Below are 21059 nucleotides of genomic sequence, written 5' to 3' on the forward strand. Positions count from 1 at the left end.
CTGGCGGGCTCGCCGGGTGCCCGGCCTCGCCGCCCGGTGCCCGTTACTCCCGGCGTTTACCGCTATTGAGCCGTAAATCAGAAAACAGGGGCGGCCTCACCCCGGAGACAGCGGCTCTCCTGCTGCCGGCCCGTCCGCCTGCCCGGCGCTCCTCCAGCGGCGGCGCCGGCGGAGGAGAGACCCCCGCCCCCCCCCACCCCCCGACCCGGCTGGCTGTTGGCGCGGGGGCTGCGGGCCGCCCTCCGCCCCGCCTGAGGGGGCCCCGAGGCGACGGAGGTGCCGCAAGGCCGCCATCCAAATGAAGGAAAACGCCAGTTCAAACGGGCGGCCGCTGAGCGTCGTCTCCCCCTCCGCGTGAATGGGGACATTTTGAAAAGTAACCTCGCCTTGGTTGTTTTCCCTGAGCTATTTCGCTGGTAGTAACCGCCCGGGAATCTCACACCCGAATTCCTGGCTGCCAGGAGTGAGCTCCGAGGCACTGCCGCGGCTCTGCCGTGCCAAAACCGAGCCGTACGTCGCAGTTGTGTTCCCCAGTGTGTTACAGCGCTGCAGTGGCTGCTCCAAATGGAAAAGAGCAAGTGGAACAAAAGGGATTGTTGCTCATCAGGATTGTCACTCAACAGCTTTCTTCTAAATAAATGTATTTATGGGTTCTTAAAACACCACTTTGTCAGTTCAGAGTAAGAGCTGTAACAAAAGGTTCAAAGCGAAGGATGGTAAGAACACCTGGAGATGACAGCAACAAAAAGTGTTTCGTTAAGCAGCAACAGGGTGTTTTCTCAGAATAGAAACACTGCGGCTGGTAACAGCGTTCAGGTTTTTATTAACAACTCTAAAAAGCAACGCCAGCTCACCGCTGAAAAACATGGAGGGCCAGCACATCTGGCTGCTACTGATTAGTTCTTCTCAAAAGAATAAATCACCTAGGGGAAGCTACTTTAACTTTCTTTGTGCTCCTCTCCTGGTCACCTTCTTTGTGTAATGCTTTGTGGATTTGTCCCAGTTGTGTAACTTTAAAAAGCGAGGCCTTGGAGACAGCTAAATGAGAAAAGAATGCCACCCTGCACGATGCCATGGAAAAATGACCCAGCAGCTTGAATCTTCGAGGTTGATTATCACAAGGTTTTGTAGCAATGACCCAGGAAAGCACAATGCACCGTGCTGCACCTGACCAAAAAAGAGACCGAGAAACCTGAGCGCACCCTGTGCAGTCACAGCTGCGCACCCGGACATTCTGCAGACACTAACTTGGGGAGCTCTCTTCTGTTGCTGTAAAAAGCACCTCTGTTTTAAAGCACCCCCTACTTCCATTTGAGAAGATGACTCATCTTAAAGCTCAAATGGTTCGGGTTTTCACAAACAGAAATACTAGCTGGGCTGTAATTTCTATCGCTTAATGCCAGTCAGCAGCCCCAACAGATATGGTAAACGAACTAAACCGACTGCTCCTGGAATCGACAGACACAGTAAAACATCTTGTATCTTAATTCAGATCTATGCAGAGATTTTTATGTGTACATTCAATATGTATCTTCAGGTTTCTCATTTTCACCTAGGTTTCATCTACTGCTCTTGTTAAGTCCACTTTGACCATATGAGTAGCAGGAGATGATCCTCCTCGGAGACCTTCCAGGAAAATCTGTGGTCTGGGTACGTTGCTTGAGCTGTCACGCTTCGTCTGGGTGCTGACATCTCTTGGCAAGTACACCTGGGTGGAGCTCTCTCTTCTCATATGGCTGAGATCAGTCTGCATGGCATGAGTTAATCTGCGGCGCAAATTGGCCTAAAGACACACAAAGAACCAGATTAAGCAAATTTTTGTTTGAACATTTTAACACTAGTGCGTGCATAGATGCGTTTGTGTATTTTAGATCTATGGGCTTTACAGACCTGGACCACGGCCCACGTCACCCTGCTGTCAACAAACAGTCGCTGCTGGGATTGGGTAACTCCTGCGCTAACAGGATCTGTGAACAGCACTGGAAGTAGCCCACACGGTTTTAAGTCAGCTTCTTACTGCTTTCGTATTTTCCTTTGGCCATTGTGCTTCAACTCTTTGTTCAACGCTGAAACCTTTGTTTTGTGAGAACAAAATGTTGTTTTTACGGTAAGCTCTTCCACTGCTTCCAATTAATTTCAATCGGCCTGACAGCACACTGAACGGGATGGCAGGCTTGGATAAATCTCTTTGGGCAACCTAAAACCAGTTTGACGATCCTCAATCTTGCAGATAACTCAGCTACAAGATCAAGTCTTTGCCTGGTTTCTACCAAATGTGACAAGGTTTGGGGGCTGGTGTCACAAAGTGTCAGTTAAAAGGGAAAAAATGCCTTCTTTTGAGACTTTGCTCATTAACCCCTTGGCAAGGGGCAAAAGTTGACGTAATTTATGATTAAAGCTCTGTTTAATCACAGAAACAACAAAACCACTTCTCGCAAAGTGTTGATATTACAAAGTCAGCACTCGAAACAACAAAACGTTCCTTATTCCACTGAGCCTTCTGTGTCAGCAATGATGTAAAACACTGGAAATCACATGACATAATGTTGTCATCGAAATATGCAAAATCCAGTCTCGTGGTGGGATCCAGACCCCCACATTTAAGTGAGAAGGTCCCTGGAGTCCAGTCCAGTCAGCAGAGGCGGGAGTCAGTGGAAGCTGGGGAGTGATTAAGTTGGCCAAACTGGGTGCTTGTTTGTACCAGGGTGAGCCAAAACGCTCTCCAGACTCCCCTAGTGAGGTCTCTCTCAGCTGGAACAGAAGTTGAAGCACCTATATGTAGACACATTTTGGTATCTTAATCTACAACTGAATGTTATGCACAGTGTCATTGTGGAAAACACAGAAAAGAACAATAAGGAATTTACAGAAGAGGTGGCATGGAAGGAAAGACTGTATTTTAGGGTGTTGCTGACAATTAAAACCAGAGCAGGCATGAGGTACTGTTTCTTTGTTAAGTTTATCCCTCTTGAGAACTGAACGAATGCTATTGCAAGGAACTATGCTTGCACTGCGAAACAAATGTGAGCCAAAAATTTTACTTCTAACATCAAACAAGTATTCTATCAAAATCATATTTTAACACTTCATATCAATGCAAGTTTTCTGGCTAAGTATGAACAACAGAAAAAAACCCCAAGGCATCTGAGCTCATCCTATAACAAAACCCGCAAGTATGTCCAATGCTCCCCTAAAGTATCAAACTCACAGATGCATTGGTAAGTTATTTCTGTTATTTTAGCACTTTGATTTCTAAATGTTGTATCACCTCCATATTACAAATTCAGCATAGTCACTGCAGACAAAACACTTTTGCATGCTTCTGCAATTTTTTGTTTCAACTCAGCACCGCTAATATCCCACATGGACAGCTGAGGCTAAAACACTCTTAGTACTTTAAAGTACTTCCTTGAAATATTTCAAACTAACGAGCTACAAATTTGCTTGTGAATGGTCTTCATGCTCAGCTATTGGAAAACATCCACGTTTGCTTATGCTAAAGCTAAACCACTGACCGCATCTTACCTTTATTTATGTACTTTTGTCCATTACAGATGCAAAAGAGGCTTTTAGCTAGGCGTGTTGTAAACCTAATTGGCTTCTTTATAGACCTCAGTAACAACTATTACTTAGAATCCTTTATAAGCCTGTTAACACTGGCAAGACTTCTCAGTCCAAAGTTTTGGGTTCCTTTTATAACGTTGGAGATTTCATGGCAAAAAGAACAAGAGAAAGGAAACAGGCTGCACAGCAGACCACAGGCCTCCACACTGCGTCTGTTCACAGAAAAAAATAATCAGCCCTGCAGGACTCTGTGTGCAGCTGATACTGGTAACTTCAATATTCCCTGTACTCAAAAGTTCGTTTTGACTGAATTGCGAAAATCAGGTGCTATACCTTGACTACTGCGTGTGCTGGCAAACCCTAGAAAGAAGCTTTTAACATATATGCTCTTACTTTGAAAGTTGTATGTGGACAGCCTTCTGTGGACAGGCTGTGATTTCCAATCCATCAGAATATGATTGTGATCTATCAACATGACAATGTAACAAACATTTCCTTTGGGTTATACACACAACGCAACACCTACTTGCTCTGTTTCTTTCCTCTCCGGATTGGTCCTACATGAAAGAGGGATTATTTTTTTCCCAAATAAAAGCAGAATTGGTTTTAGGAAACTTGAAGAATCAGGATAAAATGAAAAGTATTTCATTATGTCAAAAAAAAACAAAAGAAAAAAAGAAATATAAAGCCTCATGCTTTGCTGCCTTTCAAGGATGGGTAAGTTAGTTCAAAGCAAGCTTCTGCAGGGTCAGACACGTCCAAAGGTATTCCTAACCATTCTGTCTGCCAGTTAGTACATTTTTCCTCCTCTTACTTGATGGTGATGAATATTAATATAAATTCCTCAATTTGAAATAAAGTTTTGCCTGACCCAAACCTTCCTGCAACCCTTGCTTCCTTTTTACATAGATAAACATATAGCAATACCTTCAACCTATTAAATTTATTTGAGTGTAGAGAAATAACTTTAAAATTCAGTGCCAATCAACAAATGTATTACTTAAAGAAGGCCACTGAAAAATTTGGACTGAATAGAGTTAGCAGTGGAAGCACTGCTCAGAAACCTGGGGAGAAATATGGAAAAAGAGGGAGAATAAGAAAGTCTAGAAAAAATTAGAGAAAATACCTGGAAAAAAAATATTGAGGCAGTTGTAATGGAAGTGTGCATCTTCGAATAAGGTGAAATTTATGTTGCAAGGAACTAAAGTTTGCCATAATTTATTCTGAACTTTGTTGTCCAACAACGAAAATTTGGTAATAACAATACAAACCAATTTTATAGCTTTTCTTCTCAGTTCCCATTCATTCCATTCATAGGATGTCACAATAGTTGGAGGCAAGATATGAGTATCAGTCTGAGCACTGCTGTCACATTTTGTGGTTGGTTTCGTCAAACATTTGTCTGCCTTTCTGGCCTGAATGAAAAAAACCCACCAAAATCAAGCAAGGCATTAATGAGAAGCATACAGACATCTAAGAAAAATAGCATATGGATATGCTGCTTTTTAAAAGCAAATAGAAACCTGCAAACCACAAGTGGATAATGATTTTTACATTCATGTTATTTTTGTTCCCTCTGCCCCCACTAAAAAGAAGAAACCATTACGTACTTGATGGATTTAATTTCTGACAGAAAACCCTTTAGGCAGAGGCCACAGGTGAATTTCAGACTCCCACATCCCGAGTGAGAGCTTAATCATTGGATTTTGGTAAAAAGAGGTGTCTCCCCGCAATATTTTATGAAGCAGGCACCTCAGTTTGTCTTTATGAATGGACTAAAAATCACAAATCACAATTAAGACAAGTGCTTACATCTCTGCCAGAGCTGGGATATGAACTATACCTTTCTCACCAAGGGCCAGTTCAAGACTGCATTCTTTCCATTGCTAGGCACCTAGAATTCACAATGGATCACAGAGAATGTCTGTGAACCCAAATCAAGCCTTTGGATTTCACATAGTAGCACTGTTGCGTTCATTATGAATGTCCCCTTTTATTTTGTAATATATTCCGTACCTCCTGTCCCCAGGTATCACTACACCCTCGTCCAGCACATACTGATGAACTGCTAAGCTAACGCTCCAGTTAATACGATATCTGGCTTATCTTCTATTGCATTTATTTACTGTTCCTCTAAGCTACTTTTGCAAAAATGAGGAAAAGAAACATCTGACACAACCCAAACCATCCTATGATCCTATGATCTTCCTAGGCTAAGGACAAACAGCTTTTATCGCTGCCACAATCCTTTGGCTCTACAGATACTCCTGTGAAGAGGTAAGGTGAGAACAACATTAAGGGAAAATGTTTCTTACGAACACCCTGAAGACCTGGACAAGATGGACCTTCAGACATTCTGTATGATAGGCAGATGATTATACTTCTTGCCTAAAGATGGGTATCATCTGTTCTCTTTACGTCCTAGAAAGGGCAGATCGACCAGTGACCCAACAGCTGTTGGTGCAAGACACATGGGCAATGTGTACCTGTGCACACGAATCAAGGTATTCAAACTGATGACGAAGCTCAAGCAGCTGAATTAGCTCTGCATGCTCTTTTGCTTTTTCTACATTCAGCTGAATGAACTTTTCTGGATCTTGAGCAAAGATGTATGCCGCTTCTCTGGAACTGAAAACATAACATCTCTCCTTGTGCTTCAAAATGCCAATAGCAGGATTTCCTAAAAAAAAAAAAAAAAACAAAGCCAAAACAAACCCCACAAAATAAAATCATGAACAGTATGATACTGAAACAAAAAAAAATTTGTAATCAAGGTTCTGTGTTTCCCTCAAGTCAGTTTCACTTCCTTTTTTACTGAAAAAGGAAAATCTGAAATTTTTTCTGAAATCAGAAGAAATCCCTGAAAGTAAGCTTTGTTAAATACAAGAAAGTCTATTTTGTTAGGTCAGTACAGCTGCTTTTGATCAGTTCACACCCAGCATGCCTCAGTGCATGTCTGTCAGAAAAACGACAGATAAAACACCCTTAGCAAAGGCGTAAGAAAACAGCCCATACCCACAAATGTTTCCCCTGTAATCCCCAGCAAATATTTGACTGCGGATCAGCAGTCATTTATACCAAAGGGCGTAACACTGACATTAACTGAAGAAGCAGATGAAGCAGCTGAGAAGCTGGACAATAACTTGACAGAGAAAATGAAATGTCAGTAAAGGCCAAATAACTTATAGAGGAAAGCACGACGACAGTGGCAGGCTCTGCTTTAGCTGTCATTGCCCAGGAAAGACCTAGAATCATCATAGGCAGTGCCTTGAAAATACTAAATGGCGCTACTCAGTGGCAATCAAAAAAGCAAAAAGAATGTCAGGAATTATTAGGATGCAAGCAGAAAGGGAGAAGAAAAAAAGCATTATAACAACCTATATGCTACATTTGTAATACTACATTTTGTTCCAACATGACAGAATAAGAAGAAGTAAAATGAAGGGAGTTGGGACTGATCAGAAGCTTGGAATACCTTTCGCAGAAGGAGGGGTTAAAGAAAGAGGCCTTTTCAGCATTAAAAAGAAGCAACTGAAAAGAAATAATATGATACGGGGTTATAAAACCATGAATTGTGCGCAATATAAAATTACTATTTGCTAATTTTCCTAATAGGAAGATTATCAGGTCTTTGATGAAATTATCAAGCCAGAGTTTAAAACCATCTCAAAAAGGGATACCTTTTCATACGATATATAATTATAATTGTGGGAGTCTTGACAATAAGAATATCCTGTGGCAAACTCTAAACGGAATCAAAAAGCAATTAGACAAATGAAAAACCTCTGTCAAGGATTATTCAACAGAAGTTTACAGACTCAGCATTTATCTGAGGAAATCCCATAACCACTAACTGGTAGAACAGGTAAGGATATAATTAAGGAAAGATCATTCCTACTTGATTTCTCATAATCTTGAAGTGTTCATGACTGTCCACGTCCAGAAATCAGATACAGGGCTAGAGTGACCTTCAGCCCAACCCAGGACAGTTGTTCTCATATGCAATACTAAGTAATTTACACTGCCATTACAATATCTATTTTTTGATACTGCCAAGTAATGGCAATATTTTTCCCAGTCTCCTGTAGGTTTAAAAAAATTCTGTATGGATAGGTTCTATGAAGGATAGGGAAACAGAAAGCATGAACTGATGGGGTAGCTGAAATAAGGCTTGCTTTCAAGACACACAACCCTAGAAGAAACCAAAAAATTTCCTATGATTAGTTGACTTAATCAAGTGCACTTTTGCATCCTTTTCAGAGAAGATTTTTAGTGCTTTGTAACAACTATTTAAAAACCCATATGATGTAGGCATGAATGGGTATGTTTGCAACACACAGTTACACAGAATAGAAGGAATGACCGTTTTCCTGTGGCTGTGTTACAACACATTAACAACGGTAAACAAACCTGCTTTCAGCTGCAGTGTAGGTTATACAGAGACACACACAGCAGGAAGAAACATTTATCCATCCCATCGCATTTCTGCCTCTGCTTGCTCTGGCCTGCTTTGTCTTGAAGCCCTCCTACCTTCTATTTAGGGCAGTTTATTTGCGTATTTTTAAAAGAAAATTACTTCAACAGGGGAAACAAGTTATCTGGGGTGAAAATTACAAACATGAAATTACAGCACTCCAGCTTTGACATAAGAGGATGCATTCAGAACACGTCTGTACATTTTCCCTAGTACTTGTGCACATGTAAATTATGGAAAAGACCGAACTCCAAAGCATACCTGGGAGGGTGAGGCCTTTCACACCAATTGCATGTGCACAGAAACCATGGTACTGGATTAGCAATTGATCAAAATTATCAGTAGTCTCTGGAAAAAGCCATTCTTGGTTCTTGAAATCAGAAACATTCACTCTGGTTCCTAAGAAAAGGTTTAACAAAGGAAGGACTTCAGTAACAAAAACATTTCAGATGTTTAAAATACAATAATGTTACAGCATGACCGGATTACTCTGGTCTTCACAGGACGAGCTGCAGTGCCAAGATCCCAAAAGCCAAACTTTAGCCCTGTGGTAAGTGAGATACTACTGCAAAATCAGTCCTGCAGGAGCCTTCTTTAGTAGCATTAGTTTTCTTTGGGAACAGGGGACAACAACAGGAAGGTGATATCTTATTCTTCTATTTTGTTTTCACCCACTCAAGCATTGCAAATCCCCTGGAGTATAAGTTGGTTACTAGGGATACCATCTTACAAACAAATACTTCTGGTGACCAAAGCCCTGTTAAATTAGCTTTTTTATTCCCCCCTCCATTTCAGAAATTCTGAAAGGTACAAAAAGACACAAAGAAATTTAAGAAATTTAAAAAAAAAAAAAAAGAAATATGCTTCCCTGGTCATTCTGCCATTTTTATAAGGTATGTTTGTATCTAGTAGCTGTATTTTAATTTGACATATGAAAATAAAAGCCCAAACTACATTACATGCAAAATAAATCCACACACTACAAGACTCATTTTAATTTACTGTGCAAATTCTGATTATTAAAAAATCAATGTGTGGCACCTTCTGTAAAGAAAATTCAAACTAAAAAATCTTGGAAAATGAAGGAAGACGAAAAAGTAACAACTTTCAGTACCCATGGTTTCTCTTAACCTTTCCTCATCACTTTTCACGGCCACTCCTTCCAGAAGAGATGTTAGCACTTCCTCAGGAAAAAGCTGTGATTGGATTTCCGAGAACTGTTGTAGATTGTTCGTCATATTTGTGAGGAAGCTTAGCAGCAGTATCTCATCCTGAAAGCTGGTCCAGAGGTTAGAAAGTGCAACAAAGAGAGGCTAGAAAATAAAGAAAAGTATCTGAAATCCAGATTTGTTTTATGCCTGCAGTGTAACCCCAGTGCTGTGCACAATGATCCCTGCTATCAACAAAGCCGGGCTGATCTCCAAGGCCTCCAGCATCCCGAAATTCCAGGGGAACTCCAGGGTGTTGTAAGAGGAGCTCTCATCACGTATGCCCAAAGCACGTACATCCAGCATGTGGGCCCACAGGCCAGAACGGTGCTTTTCTGCGTTTTGCTCCAAAGTCTTTCCCAAATATGTTACTCTGAAACCATGCTTGGAATTGAGTGCTTCACTGGCAATACAGTTTTATAACTGAAAATAAGGTGTACAGGAATAAGAAGGACCAGAAGAAATGCACCTGGGTCAACTACTAAATGAAGTACAACCACACCTACATGTACAAACTATCAAGTTTTGTTATTTTGCCTGCCCTGCTTCCAGAGTGACGTGGTACCACAGCCCCCAGGCCACCACGTGTGTCAAATTAGTGGGGCACAAGCGTCTCTGGTACAGAGTTCAGGACAAAACTGGAAGCTGCCACTCCCAGCAGCGATGCTGACACACAGGTGTACGCACATACCGAAGAGGCCTACGAGCTTTGAGTATAAATGCTGATTTCAACGACAGTGACATAAAATGCACCTTGTCGCATCTAAACACACAGAGCATTTATGGGAACAGATTCAACAAATCCGCAATGCCCACTAACAACGTTCTCTTTTATGCACGTTAACAACATTATTACAAGAGCAGCCAGCAGAGTCAGCTATGGAATTCATCAGCATCACTAACGCTGTGGAAATGTTACAGTAATAAAAATGGAAGAAAACAAAGGAAGGGCAGCAAGACCAAAATCATTCTTACTAGAATAAACAAAGAATATTAAAGAAATCTACTATGTTTCCTAAAACAAACATCTACTGCAAATACAGCCTTAATCCTACGCTTTTTAAAAGGCAGAATGCCCTGCTTCTCTACATTTGTAGAGGATTCAGCTTCTCAGCCACTAGATGAAGACAAGAAGAACTGTTTATGTGGTATGTTAATAGAGAAATCTTTACCTACAAAAGACCTGAAATCAAAAGACATTACATATTCTGTCTTCAGCAAGAAGAAAAAACAACTAACCAACGTGAAGAGAGAAGAAAATCTGGGAAGGGAGCAGACAACAGCAGACAGGTCTAAGGAAAAGGGTAGCATGTGTATCAGTCACTTAAGCCCCATGAAGATATAGAAGACCAGAAAAAACTGCTTTGAGCAGCTGGACAAGAGGGGAAAATGTTCTCCAAACGAGAACATCTGGCTTATAAAATCACAAGCACATATAAACTGAAGCATCAGCTCACATCTGAGATGTACTTCAGTTAAAGTGCCGTTCCCATGAGCTTCCAGCTCAGATACCCTTATGAGAAGTCTAAAAAATACCCTGAGTAGGTCGGGGGGGCATGATGTTCCTTCCTCTCTCCTCCACAGTAGACTTTATTTTGCTTTCTAATTATTTGTTTAGAAGGATGAGATATAACCTATGTATGAACTGCATGCTAGTTCAACAGCTAACTACAAGGAGTTAAAATGACAGACATACCACACAAAATAATGAGCTCTTCCATGAAAAGCACATTAAATGAAGCTGGTTTCTGACATATTTCTCTCCCATCTCCTTCACACCATGCCATCATAACAATCCCAGGTTTTCACAGGGTCACTGAGCACCCTCCTTCACAATACCTGCAGTTCGCATCACTCTTCCCTCTTCCTCCAGCACCTCCCTCCCACGTCCTGCAGCTCCCAACGAAGGGTGAAGCAGGACAGAACATCTGCGGCGCAGAGGGACATGGCTGCTCACTGGCCAGAGCGCACACAAACGAGCAGGTCATTGTGGCACTCCCGTTTCGGGCTTGGTCTTAGGAGGGCTCTAAGTCTATCCCTCTAGTTACTTGTTTTTCACAAAAGTTGAAAAAAATGACACGTTTTGAGGTCTCCGGACTGACAAATTGGACTGAAACCGGCCAACAGGTTCAGCAGCTACTGGGAGGGGTAAGAGGCTGAAACCCCCATCACAGAAACCTGATTTCTTCAGAAAAATGATCTCAAGGAGTCATACTGTAATTACAGGAACTGCTATCTGAAAGGACTTTAAGAGAATCACACTCTGATGTGCTGTTTTCTGTCATCATTGTGTTCTTACTATTTCTGCAAGGAACAGGAGAATGTTTACACAAACCAGGAAAATATCACTGCAAATCTACAAATACCAACAAAGGACTCAAGACACCTAGAATAAAATACCACTTAATTTTTTCTGCCCCTCTTTGTACCTTGCTTCACTTTTACCTGGAGATAAAGTCTTCTAGTTTAGTTGCCCCTTCAAAAATCACAGATGCTGTTATAATAGAAAACAATGTAGCCTCTTTCTTAACAAAAACTATACAAAAATATACACAAAGTATTTTGCAATATTCTAGTTATTTCTTATAATTAAGAAGAAATAGGTTTTCCATTCAAAATACTTACAAAAACTTCTTTGGTATCTATGGAAACCTTATTCTGCACTGTGTTTTTCAGCTGCTCCATTGTTGCTACAAACTGCACATTCGTCTTTTCAACTTCTTGAGCACTTGTAATTGCATCAGACTGGAAAGAGAAATTACTTCAGACAGTAAGAACAGAACTCAGACATAAGAAGTATGACAGCCAAAAAATCAAGTGTTTAGTAATAAGTATTTACTCGGATCTCTTTATTCAACTATTTTCAGACAACTGTTTTATGGAGCTTTCTACAAAATACATTTGTCCTTAAGTGGTCAGGTGTAAAACCAGGTGCTTCTCTCAAACTTACACTTGGAATCTTTACAGAAAACCTCTACATTTTTATAATGAAAAGAACAGGAAAAAAAATGAAAAGACAAATATTTTTCCAAGCTTTACAGGAAAAACTCATAAAACTGTGCAGTTTCTCAAAAGACAAATTAAAAGATCTTCATAAACAAAACAAGTTTCAAGAATTTAAAGTTGTATGAAGTTGTATGTTCAAAGACTTCTGATGACTCCATGTGTGTTGGGGATGTCTGCAGACTAAAGCTGAGGTGATTTCTGCATTGAACAAGAAGATTTTTTCCCTCATGCCTTTTGGGGCAGAGTGACTATCAATATGCAAACAGGAAAAAAGTCCTACTTTTTCAGGCCTTTGCTAATGAAATTAAACCAAAAAAAAAAGGAAACCTCCAGAAATTAAATGGAAGCACAGTCACACTGCAGCAAACAAAGCCTACAAAGAGGACGACTTTCCCTTGGTCGAGGAGGACTGTGTGAGGGATCGCTTAAGCAATCTGGACGTCCACAAATCCATGGGCCCCGATGGAATGCACCCACGAGTGCTGAGGGAGCTGGCGGATGTCATTGCTGAGCCACTCTCCATCATCTTTGAGAGGTCCTGGAGGACAGGAGAGGTGTCCGAGGACTGGAGAAAGGCCAATGTCACTCCAATCTTCAAAAAGGGCAAGAAGGAGGACCCAGGGAACTACAGGCCGGTCAGCCTCACCTCCATCCCGGGAAAGGTGATGGAGCAGCTTATCCTGGAGGCCATCATGAAGCAAGTGGAAGAAAAGAAGGTTATCAGGAGTAATCAGCATGGATTCACCAAAGGGAAATCATGCCTGACCAATCTGATAGCTTTCTACGATGACATGACTGGCTGGGTAGACGAAGGGAGAGCCGTGGATGTTGTCTACCTAGACTTCAGCAAGGCTTTCGACACAGTCTCCCATGATATCCTCCTAGGGAAGCTCAGGAAGTGTGGGCGGGATGAGTGGTCGGTGAAGTGGATAGAGAACTGGCTGAATGGCAGAACTCAGAGGGTTGTCATCAGCGGCGCTGAGTCTAGTTGGAGGCTGGTGACAAGTGGTGTCCCTCAGGGGTCAGTACTGGGCCCAGTCTTGTTTAACTTCTTCATCAACGACCTGGATGAAGAGTTAGCATGTACCCTCAGCAAGTTTGCTGACGACACCAAACTGGGAGGTGTGGTAGATACACCAGAAGGCTGTGCTGCCATTCAGGGTGACCTGGATAGGCTGGAAAGCTGGGCAGAGAGGAACCTGATGAGGTTCAACAAGGGCAAGTGCAGGGTCCTGCACCTGGGGAGGAACAACCTCATGCACCAGTACAGGCTTGGGGTGGACCTGCTGGAGAGCAGCTCTGCGGAGAGGGACCTGGGTGTCCTGGTGGACGACAGGTTAACCATGAGCCAGCAGTGTGCCCTGGCTGCCAAGAAAGCCAATGGGATCCTGGGGTGCATCAAGAAGAGTGTGGCTAGCAGGAGGAGGGAGGTTCTCCTTCCCCTCTACACTGCCCTGGTGAGGCCTCATCTGGAGTACTGTGTCCAGTTCTGGGCTCCCCAGTTCAAGAAAGATGAAGAGCTACTGGAGAGAGTCCAGCGGAGGGCTACGAGAATGGTGAGGGGACTGGAGCATCTCTCCTACGAGGAGAGGTTGAGGGAACTGGGCTTGTTCAGCCTGAAGAAGAGAAGGCTGCGAGGGGACCTTATAAATGCCTACAAATATCTGAAGGGTGGGTGTCAGGAGGATGGGGCCAAGCTCTTTTCAGTGGTGCCCAGTGACAGGACAAGGGGCAATGGGCACAAACTGAGGCACAGGAAGTTCCGTCTGAACATGAGGAAGAACTTCTTCCCTCTGAGGGTGACGGAGCCCTGGAACAGGCTGCCCAGGGAGGTTGTGGAGTCTCCTTCTCTGGAGATATTCAAGACCCGCCTGGACGGGGTCCTGTGCGGCCTGCTGTAGGTGACCCTGCTTCGGCAGGGGGGTTGGACTAGATGACCCACAGAGGTCCCTTCCAACCCCTACTATTCTGTGATTCTGTGATTCTGTGATTTAAGTAATTTTGTGTTTTGCTTGACAGTAGCCAAACTCAGCAAGTTACGTACTAAGTTCAGCATGACAAATGATGTAGGTTCTCATATATTAAGATAAATTTTATTTATTTCTGAATCATTTTTCTTATATTCCTGTCCTGTACAAATAGGCAACTTGAACACATTCCATGTGCAATAAAAACCCACAGGATACAACATGATGGTGTCTCACCAGAAGGATGCAAAGGAAGGCCTCATATTGTCTCACATTGAACAGTGCTTCTTTTAATTTAAAAGAACTAAGCTGTGTATATCTGTGTTGGTCCTCCTGCATGGCTTCCAACAGAGCTGTGTACTGGTGGGCTAGCATATGGCAAGTGTTAAGACCTTCATCGACAGCCCGTGTAGCTGACGGAATAGTTTCACTGAGAATGGCTGGCACTGTTTATACAGAATAAATATGAGATACATATAAAAAAAATTATTTAAATCATCAGCAAAAGATTATGGTGCAGTATTTGAGCAAAGCAGACCTCCAAGAAAATTTCAGAACTTTGTCCTTATGTTCATGCATTTGCAAATGCTCGCATACAAGATTCAACCACTGTATCTTACTAGCCAAGTAGTCCCAAATAGTCAGAATTACGAGTGTGGAAATATCACAGTCAAGCCAAGGACTGTGAGAAAACTTGCTTTATAGTAGATGCAGTTCAGTTGATACTACTGACATGGGCTTCCTGAGAGACTTCAGGCAATCTGCACAATTTTCAATTCTCAGTTTCCTCTGAAACTGGGCTGCAGACCTGTCTTACAAAGAAGTCTCCACACTGAGCTACAGGAATACACGCATATTCACAAAAAAATTTCCACTGATGAGGATTCAAAATGCAAAAGATTTCTGAGAACATGCTAAGAATCTGAAGAGGTTATTCTAAGTTCCCAGAATACAGATAATGTCCCAGCAGCTTTTATCACTTCTCATTACACATATGCAACTGAAAATTGTAATTGGACTGACAGTGTCCTTTCAAGATTTTCATTAAGTGCTTTTAAAGGCAAACATTACATATTTAATTCACTTAATGGCAAGGGATCAGGGAAAAGTTATCATGAGCTAAATTAGCGCAAGAAGTTAATACGTAGAATCCTTCCACATCAACCGCATAGGATTCCCTCGTAGCTAAATAGTAGCCTACATGGAAACCTGTAATTAAATGCCAAATATGTACTTTTCGTTCAGGTTTACAGACTCTGAGTCAAAGCTGTTTGTCTAGAGAGATGTGATATTACTGGAGCCGCTTCAGTGAAGAAGGCCAGGGAGAATTAATCAGGAATACGCAGCCCAAACGCAGTTGTCTACTCACAGTCATCAATGCTGCTTCCTCCTTTCCTGCATTCCTTGTTGTACAGCCGAATTCCTGTGACTAGCATGGCAAGATTTTTCAGTTGTTGCTCTTTGTTCTTCTTACTGAGTGAGATGAAAGTAATCATCTCTGTCTGGGGGAATACACTCTGCAGGGCAGCTAGAAGCATTACAAAGGGTGAGAAAACCCTCAATATGAGGGAACAGAAAAGAAAATCATTAAACAAGAAAAAATGCCCTCTCCTGAACAACGGCAAAAAGTAGGAACTCCACGGCAAATTTAGACTTCAAGGCTGAGCAGTGACAGTTTGGGTAGTAAGCATTCATCACAGCTTACCGCATCTATATTGAAAGATCATCAAAGAGAAGGTGAAATTTTATTTTTCAGTACGAAAAGCTGAATTTCACAGCTGGGAGTTTACTGACCTGTTACCTCCCTGACAACCTCAATATCCGTTGGGGATCCCAGGCCAGAGCTCAGCAGCACGTAGCTAATGATCTTTCGATACACGTTCTCCATTTCTTCTTGCACACGAGGACGACTATCTGTGATATCTCTGACTACAGGAGCCAGCCTTCCCTCCAGAACACGGTGCTGCTCACTGACTAATTCGGCTAGGAAAGCAGGATTGTTAGAAAGTGTTGTCTAAAATTATTTGGCTTACGCAGAGTGTGCAATAATTTTCCACAGTCAGAGCACCAACTTAAGCTTTCTAAAGCACTTTCTGAAGTTATCTGATATGTGGAAGAGCTGTTCAAGCTACCATACCACGCATACACACACACACACACACATTTCATACACACCTGAAGTTACACGACTAAATCTGAGCAATACTCAGGATCTCAGAATCTTATTGGACTTACTGAGCTTACTGAGTCCAGAACACTTTGGAGCAGCTTTCTAGTTTTGCTAATTTTTTGTTTTAATTCATGCTAACAAGAAAACATTTGCATGACATGACCTCCCCGCACAGAAATGTTTATTTTTTGTCTGCTCTCCTCATGTGTCTTCTGTGTCCCAGCCAGCCCTCACTGTCCCATTGAGATCTGAAGTTACAGTGACAGCAGAGACATTCTCCCCCATGTCATTTTTCTTCTACGTTCCCATTCTCAGACCAAAGGAAGTTACCACCGACAAGACCAAAACATATTTAGTTAAATATGTTAAATATGTTAAATATGTTAAATATGTTAAATATGTAACTGATTGTTCAAGATTGCGCATCTCAATTAGGGATACTGATAAAACATCAAGCTTTCTTTCAGATACAAGCGTGCAGTTCTGGGTACTGGCTGTCTTTCAGATACACAGGTGCAGTGCAAGCTTTTCCCGCTGAAGGCAGCTAGCCACTGCACCCGAAAGCGTAATTGTTCTCAAGCGGTCTAATACATTACATTCAGTAAATCTCTCAGACAGGATGAGATGAGTGTACTCTCAAATCTAATATGCATTTTTTTCCTATTATAACCATACTGAAACACCATACTTCTACACAGCACATTGCTCCAGGGGTTTTTATTTTGCTTTATTGCCAGCAGTCATTTAACAGGAATCATTATTAGCCCTACAGAGAGAAATATTAAATGCTAAACTCAGAATCAACAACCTCATCGAAAACATTTATTTATATTGAAATTACCTCGGTTTGCATAGTTCATATCAAAGTAAACTTGCATCTTAATTGTGCTCAGGGATGGGTTTGTTGTGTCAAGCAGCCTGGCAACACAGAGCTAAGAAGAGAGACGGGGAAGTGAGTTCTTTCCCATCACAGGGAAAACGTCTGAACTGATGGTGACTGCACTACAGGTTTCACATCAGCAGCAGAGTATCCCCCCCCCATCATTTGCTCAACAGACTACAAACACTATGAAGTGTAAGGCATTTGTTAACACCAGGGAACACATAATCCAGTCTTTAGCTACAGAACTGTGGGAATAAAGTAGCATTAAAAATCTGAAAGTGTTTGTATCAAAATAAAATTTTAATTACAAGAACAGATAGCAAATAATGCTAGAGTCTTAGCTAAGTACTGACTCCCAACATCATGTCAGAATTACCTGGATAAGATTTTGCACATCTTTTTTCGCAAGGATTTGATCCACATTAAAGTCATTTCTTGGATCTAAAACAACAGTTTTCACCTAGAAATTGCCAAAAGAAAGCTATTAATTCGTATCTCAACATACGCTGTTTGCAACCAACTGTTTATTTTCTGAAAAATCTCAGATGCAGTCAATACTTCTTCACTATTCTTTTTTCCCATTCAATCTTCAATACTGAAACAAAGTTACTTCATTTCATACATTGCCAGTTTCAATCTCAGTTCTCAGACATTAGTGAAAAAAAAGATCTATTTGTGATGCAAACTTTGTAGAGAAGTACTTAATTAGAGCTGCTTTAAAAATCTCCTGGAAAAATATTTTTCTAAGTAATATCTTATAAAAATCCATCATGGCTGTTTATAGACTTCTCGGATGGCGTTTTATGCATCAGTATAAATGTTAACCGTTTGGATAAAAAACTCATAGTGTTCTGCATAGAGAGAAATATGTGTGTGTTTGCAACTGGTATCTTGCCAGCCATACGCGGAAGTTTTTTGCCCCTGAAAATTTTCATGCTTAATTGATTAATGCTGCTTTTGAGCCCATTTTATTTTTTTATTTTTTAAAGCCACGGTGTCACCTTTAGGAAAAAAAAAGGCAGACTAACAGTACTGCTGTGAACCATTTACATTCATATACAAGTTTATCAAGAGCTGATTCTGTTCTTATACCATCAATAAAGAAAGAACCTAGCTCCATCTCTCTGCAGACACAGATTTGCAGATCACAGCATCACACAGAATCACAGAATGTTCAGGGTTAGAAGAGACTGCTGTGGGTCATCTCGTCCAACCCCCATCGGACTACATTCTGCAGCAGTGCTGTGTCTCCTAAGAGGAGATGCCAGAGTGTATAATGTTTCTTAGGATACTTATAGTTGTTTACCAAGGACAACACTGAGATTGATTCAATTTAGTTTTTAGCTTAAGTAGGATTCAAGCCCGCTCATTCAGATATTCAGCCCATCTATACTACCTGGCCCTGCCTAAACAGAGAAACAAATAAAAGGATTCATCACAACAGAGGGAAGAGGTAAATGTCGAAGAATAAATATAGCTGCTGCAATAAACATTCACCTATGCGTCACGCCTTTTTGTTGATTTATGAGAGAGTGGGAAGAAAGGCTATTAAAACTTGGGAACGCTTCTCATTTTCGCTTTAGAAGGAAAAAAATGGTTTGTCTGCCTGCAGAAAAAAACTAAGGGAGAACTCTCCTTCAGAGATCAGAGTTCCCAGGACCTTCTCAGGGCCTTATACTCACACAGATAGCAATCAGAGGAATGAAATACTGTTTTGGGTTTCTAGGACCACGCACTGAATACCACTGAATGCCCCTTTAAAGCTTCCCAGTGCGGGCTGTCAGTAACCAAGATGTTTCAAAGTTCAAGTCACCCCTGAAAGCCTCGGCTGCCGCCATGGAGCTGCTGTTGGAAGTCTGTTGACTTTTAAGACTTTGGTTTACGTCCTCGCTTTGCATCATTCAGTCCAAGCAGTGCCAGCCAGTGGCTTTGGGGGAACTTTTCATCGTATGTAAAATTAAGCCCCTGACTCACGAAAGCCTTAAAACTGGTTTGAACTGCCAAGCGATGGGCACCTGGGTTCGAAACTTCTGATCTATACGCTATCAATGCGTATTTATCTTAATATTTTACAGATCACAACAGAATTTGAACGTGATTAGAACATGATAACAATAACACGCTAGGCATTTAATTTGCGCTTACCATGAAGGCCACCAAGGTTTCAGGAACGGTTTGTCCCCGGGCGGCGCATTCTTCTCCGATTTCGCGGACGATTTTCTTGATGACGCCCTGGGCCTGGTCGGAGGACATGCCGGACCCGCACACGCATCAACGGGGTTAACGCTGACTGAGGACTTCGGGTGCGCCTTCCAACGCCTCTCCTCAGGCGGCTGAGGGTCTCCCCTCGGCCCCGCTGCTCCCGCCGCCCGCGGAACCTCCCTCCCTCACCTGCCCGCCCCGCCAGGCCGCGGGCCCGGCCGGCGGCGGAGGGCGGGGGCGGCCCGCAGGCGGGCGCGCGGCGGCCGTTGCCATGGGGACGCGGCCCGGCCCGGCCCGGCCCGGCGCGCCGCAGGGCCCGCCGCGGGGAGCGGGGTGGGAGCGGGTGGGTGCAGGAGGTATGTGCCTGTGCACAGGCGAAACGTAGATGTGTGTGTGTGTGTGTAAACAGGCATACACACCGCACATAGGTACACGTACCTGGGTATACACTCATGTCTCTGTATCTGAATGGGCAAAACGCATATATGGGTGTAAGCAAAACATATATACCGAAATATGTGAGTATACATATACACAAATAAACGTGTATATGCATATACAAAACAAAGAAGTGTATGTATATGTGCACATTTATATATGTGCTCGCAGCCCAGAAGGCTGACTTTGGTTGCACCAGAAATACCCTGGGCTGCATCAAAAGCAGCGTGGCCGGCAGGGTGAGGGAGGGGATTCTTCCCCTCTGCTCTGCTCTGGTGAGACCTCACCTGGAGTCCTCCATCCAGCTCTGGAGCCCTCAGCACAGGACAGACATGGAGCTGTTGGAGCGGGTCCAGAGGAAGGCAACCAAAATGATCAGAGGGCTGGAACACCGCTCCTGTGAGGAAAGGCTGAGAGAGTTGGGGCTGTTCAGCCTGGAGAAGAGAAGGCTGCAGGGAGATCTTGTAGCAGTCTTCCAGTACTTGAAGGGGCCTACAAGAAAGCTGTGGAGGGACTTTTTAGCAGGGCCTGGAGTGATAGGATGAGGGTAATGGTTTTAAACTAAAAGAAGGTAGATTTAGACTGGATGTAAGACATTTTTTACAGTGAGGGTGGTGAAACCCTGGCACAGGTTGCCCAGAGAGGTGGTGGATGCCCCATCCCTTGAAACATTCAAGGTCAGGTTGGACAAGGCCCTGAGCAACCTGGTCTAGTGGAAGGTGAACCTGCCCATGGCAGGGGGGTTGGATAAAATGACCTCTAAAGGTCCCTTCCAACCCACAGCATTCTGTGAGTCTATGATTCTCCTTCGCGCCCTGGAGGAGCTGCCTGCAGAGGCTGTGGGCCATGGCCCCCCTCCTGCTCTCCCTGCTGATGGGATGGTCCCTCGTGAGGGACCCCAGCCGCCGCGCTTCCCGGCCCTCCAGAGCCAGGCCTCTGGCCCCCATGTCCCAGCACTGGAGCAGCCAGGCAGCAAGCGGCTCACCCAGCTGGCAGGTGAAGTCCTTCACACCTCTCACACCTTGCCAGGGAAGAGGCAACACGCGCCTTCCACCTCCCGCCTGCCTCCTGACACCCCCCAGGGCTGCTTCAGTCCCTCCTCCTCCTCCCTCACCGACAGGGTGGACCTCTGCTTCTGCTGCTTCTC

General features: G+C 43.0%; 1 protein-coding gene across 2 annotated transcripts; it reads right to left on the bottom strand.

Moving 5' to 3' along the window:
* Positions 1–803: 803 nt before the first annotated feature.
* Positions 804–19662, bottom strand: CFAP206 (cilia and flagella associated protein 206). Of its 2 annotated transcripts, XM_009939013.2 has the most exons (12): positions 19418–19662; positions 17649–17732; positions 17231–17321; positions 16014–16202; positions 15589–15747; positions 14457–14665; positions 11872–11991; positions 9153–9351; positions 8300–8437; positions 6051–6244; positions 4836–4979; positions 804–1783 (listed from the first exon to the last, which is right to left on the bottom strand). In XM_009939013.2, the coding sequence occupies exons 1-12, from the start codon at positions 19523–19525 to the stop codon at positions 1553–1555; spliced, it is 1866 nt and encodes a 621-aa protein (XP_009937315.2). In that variant the 5' UTR covers positions 19526–19662; the 3' UTR covers positions 804–1552. The 2 variants fall into 2 exon arrangements, with proteins under 2 accessions (XP_009937315.2, XP_075270518.1); XM_075414403.1 differs by lacking the exon at positions 16014–16202.
* Between the last annotated feature and the right edge of the window lie 1397 nt (positions 19663–21059).

Source organism: Opisthocomus hoazin, chromosome 2 (genome assembly GCF_030867145.1).
Source record: "Opisthocomus hoazin isolate bOpiHoa1 chromosome 2, bOpiHoa1.hap1, whole genome shotgun sequence".
Classification (NCBI taxonomy): Eukaryota; Metazoa; Chordata; class Aves; order Opisthocomiformes; family Opisthocomidae; genus Opisthocomus; species Opisthocomus hoazin.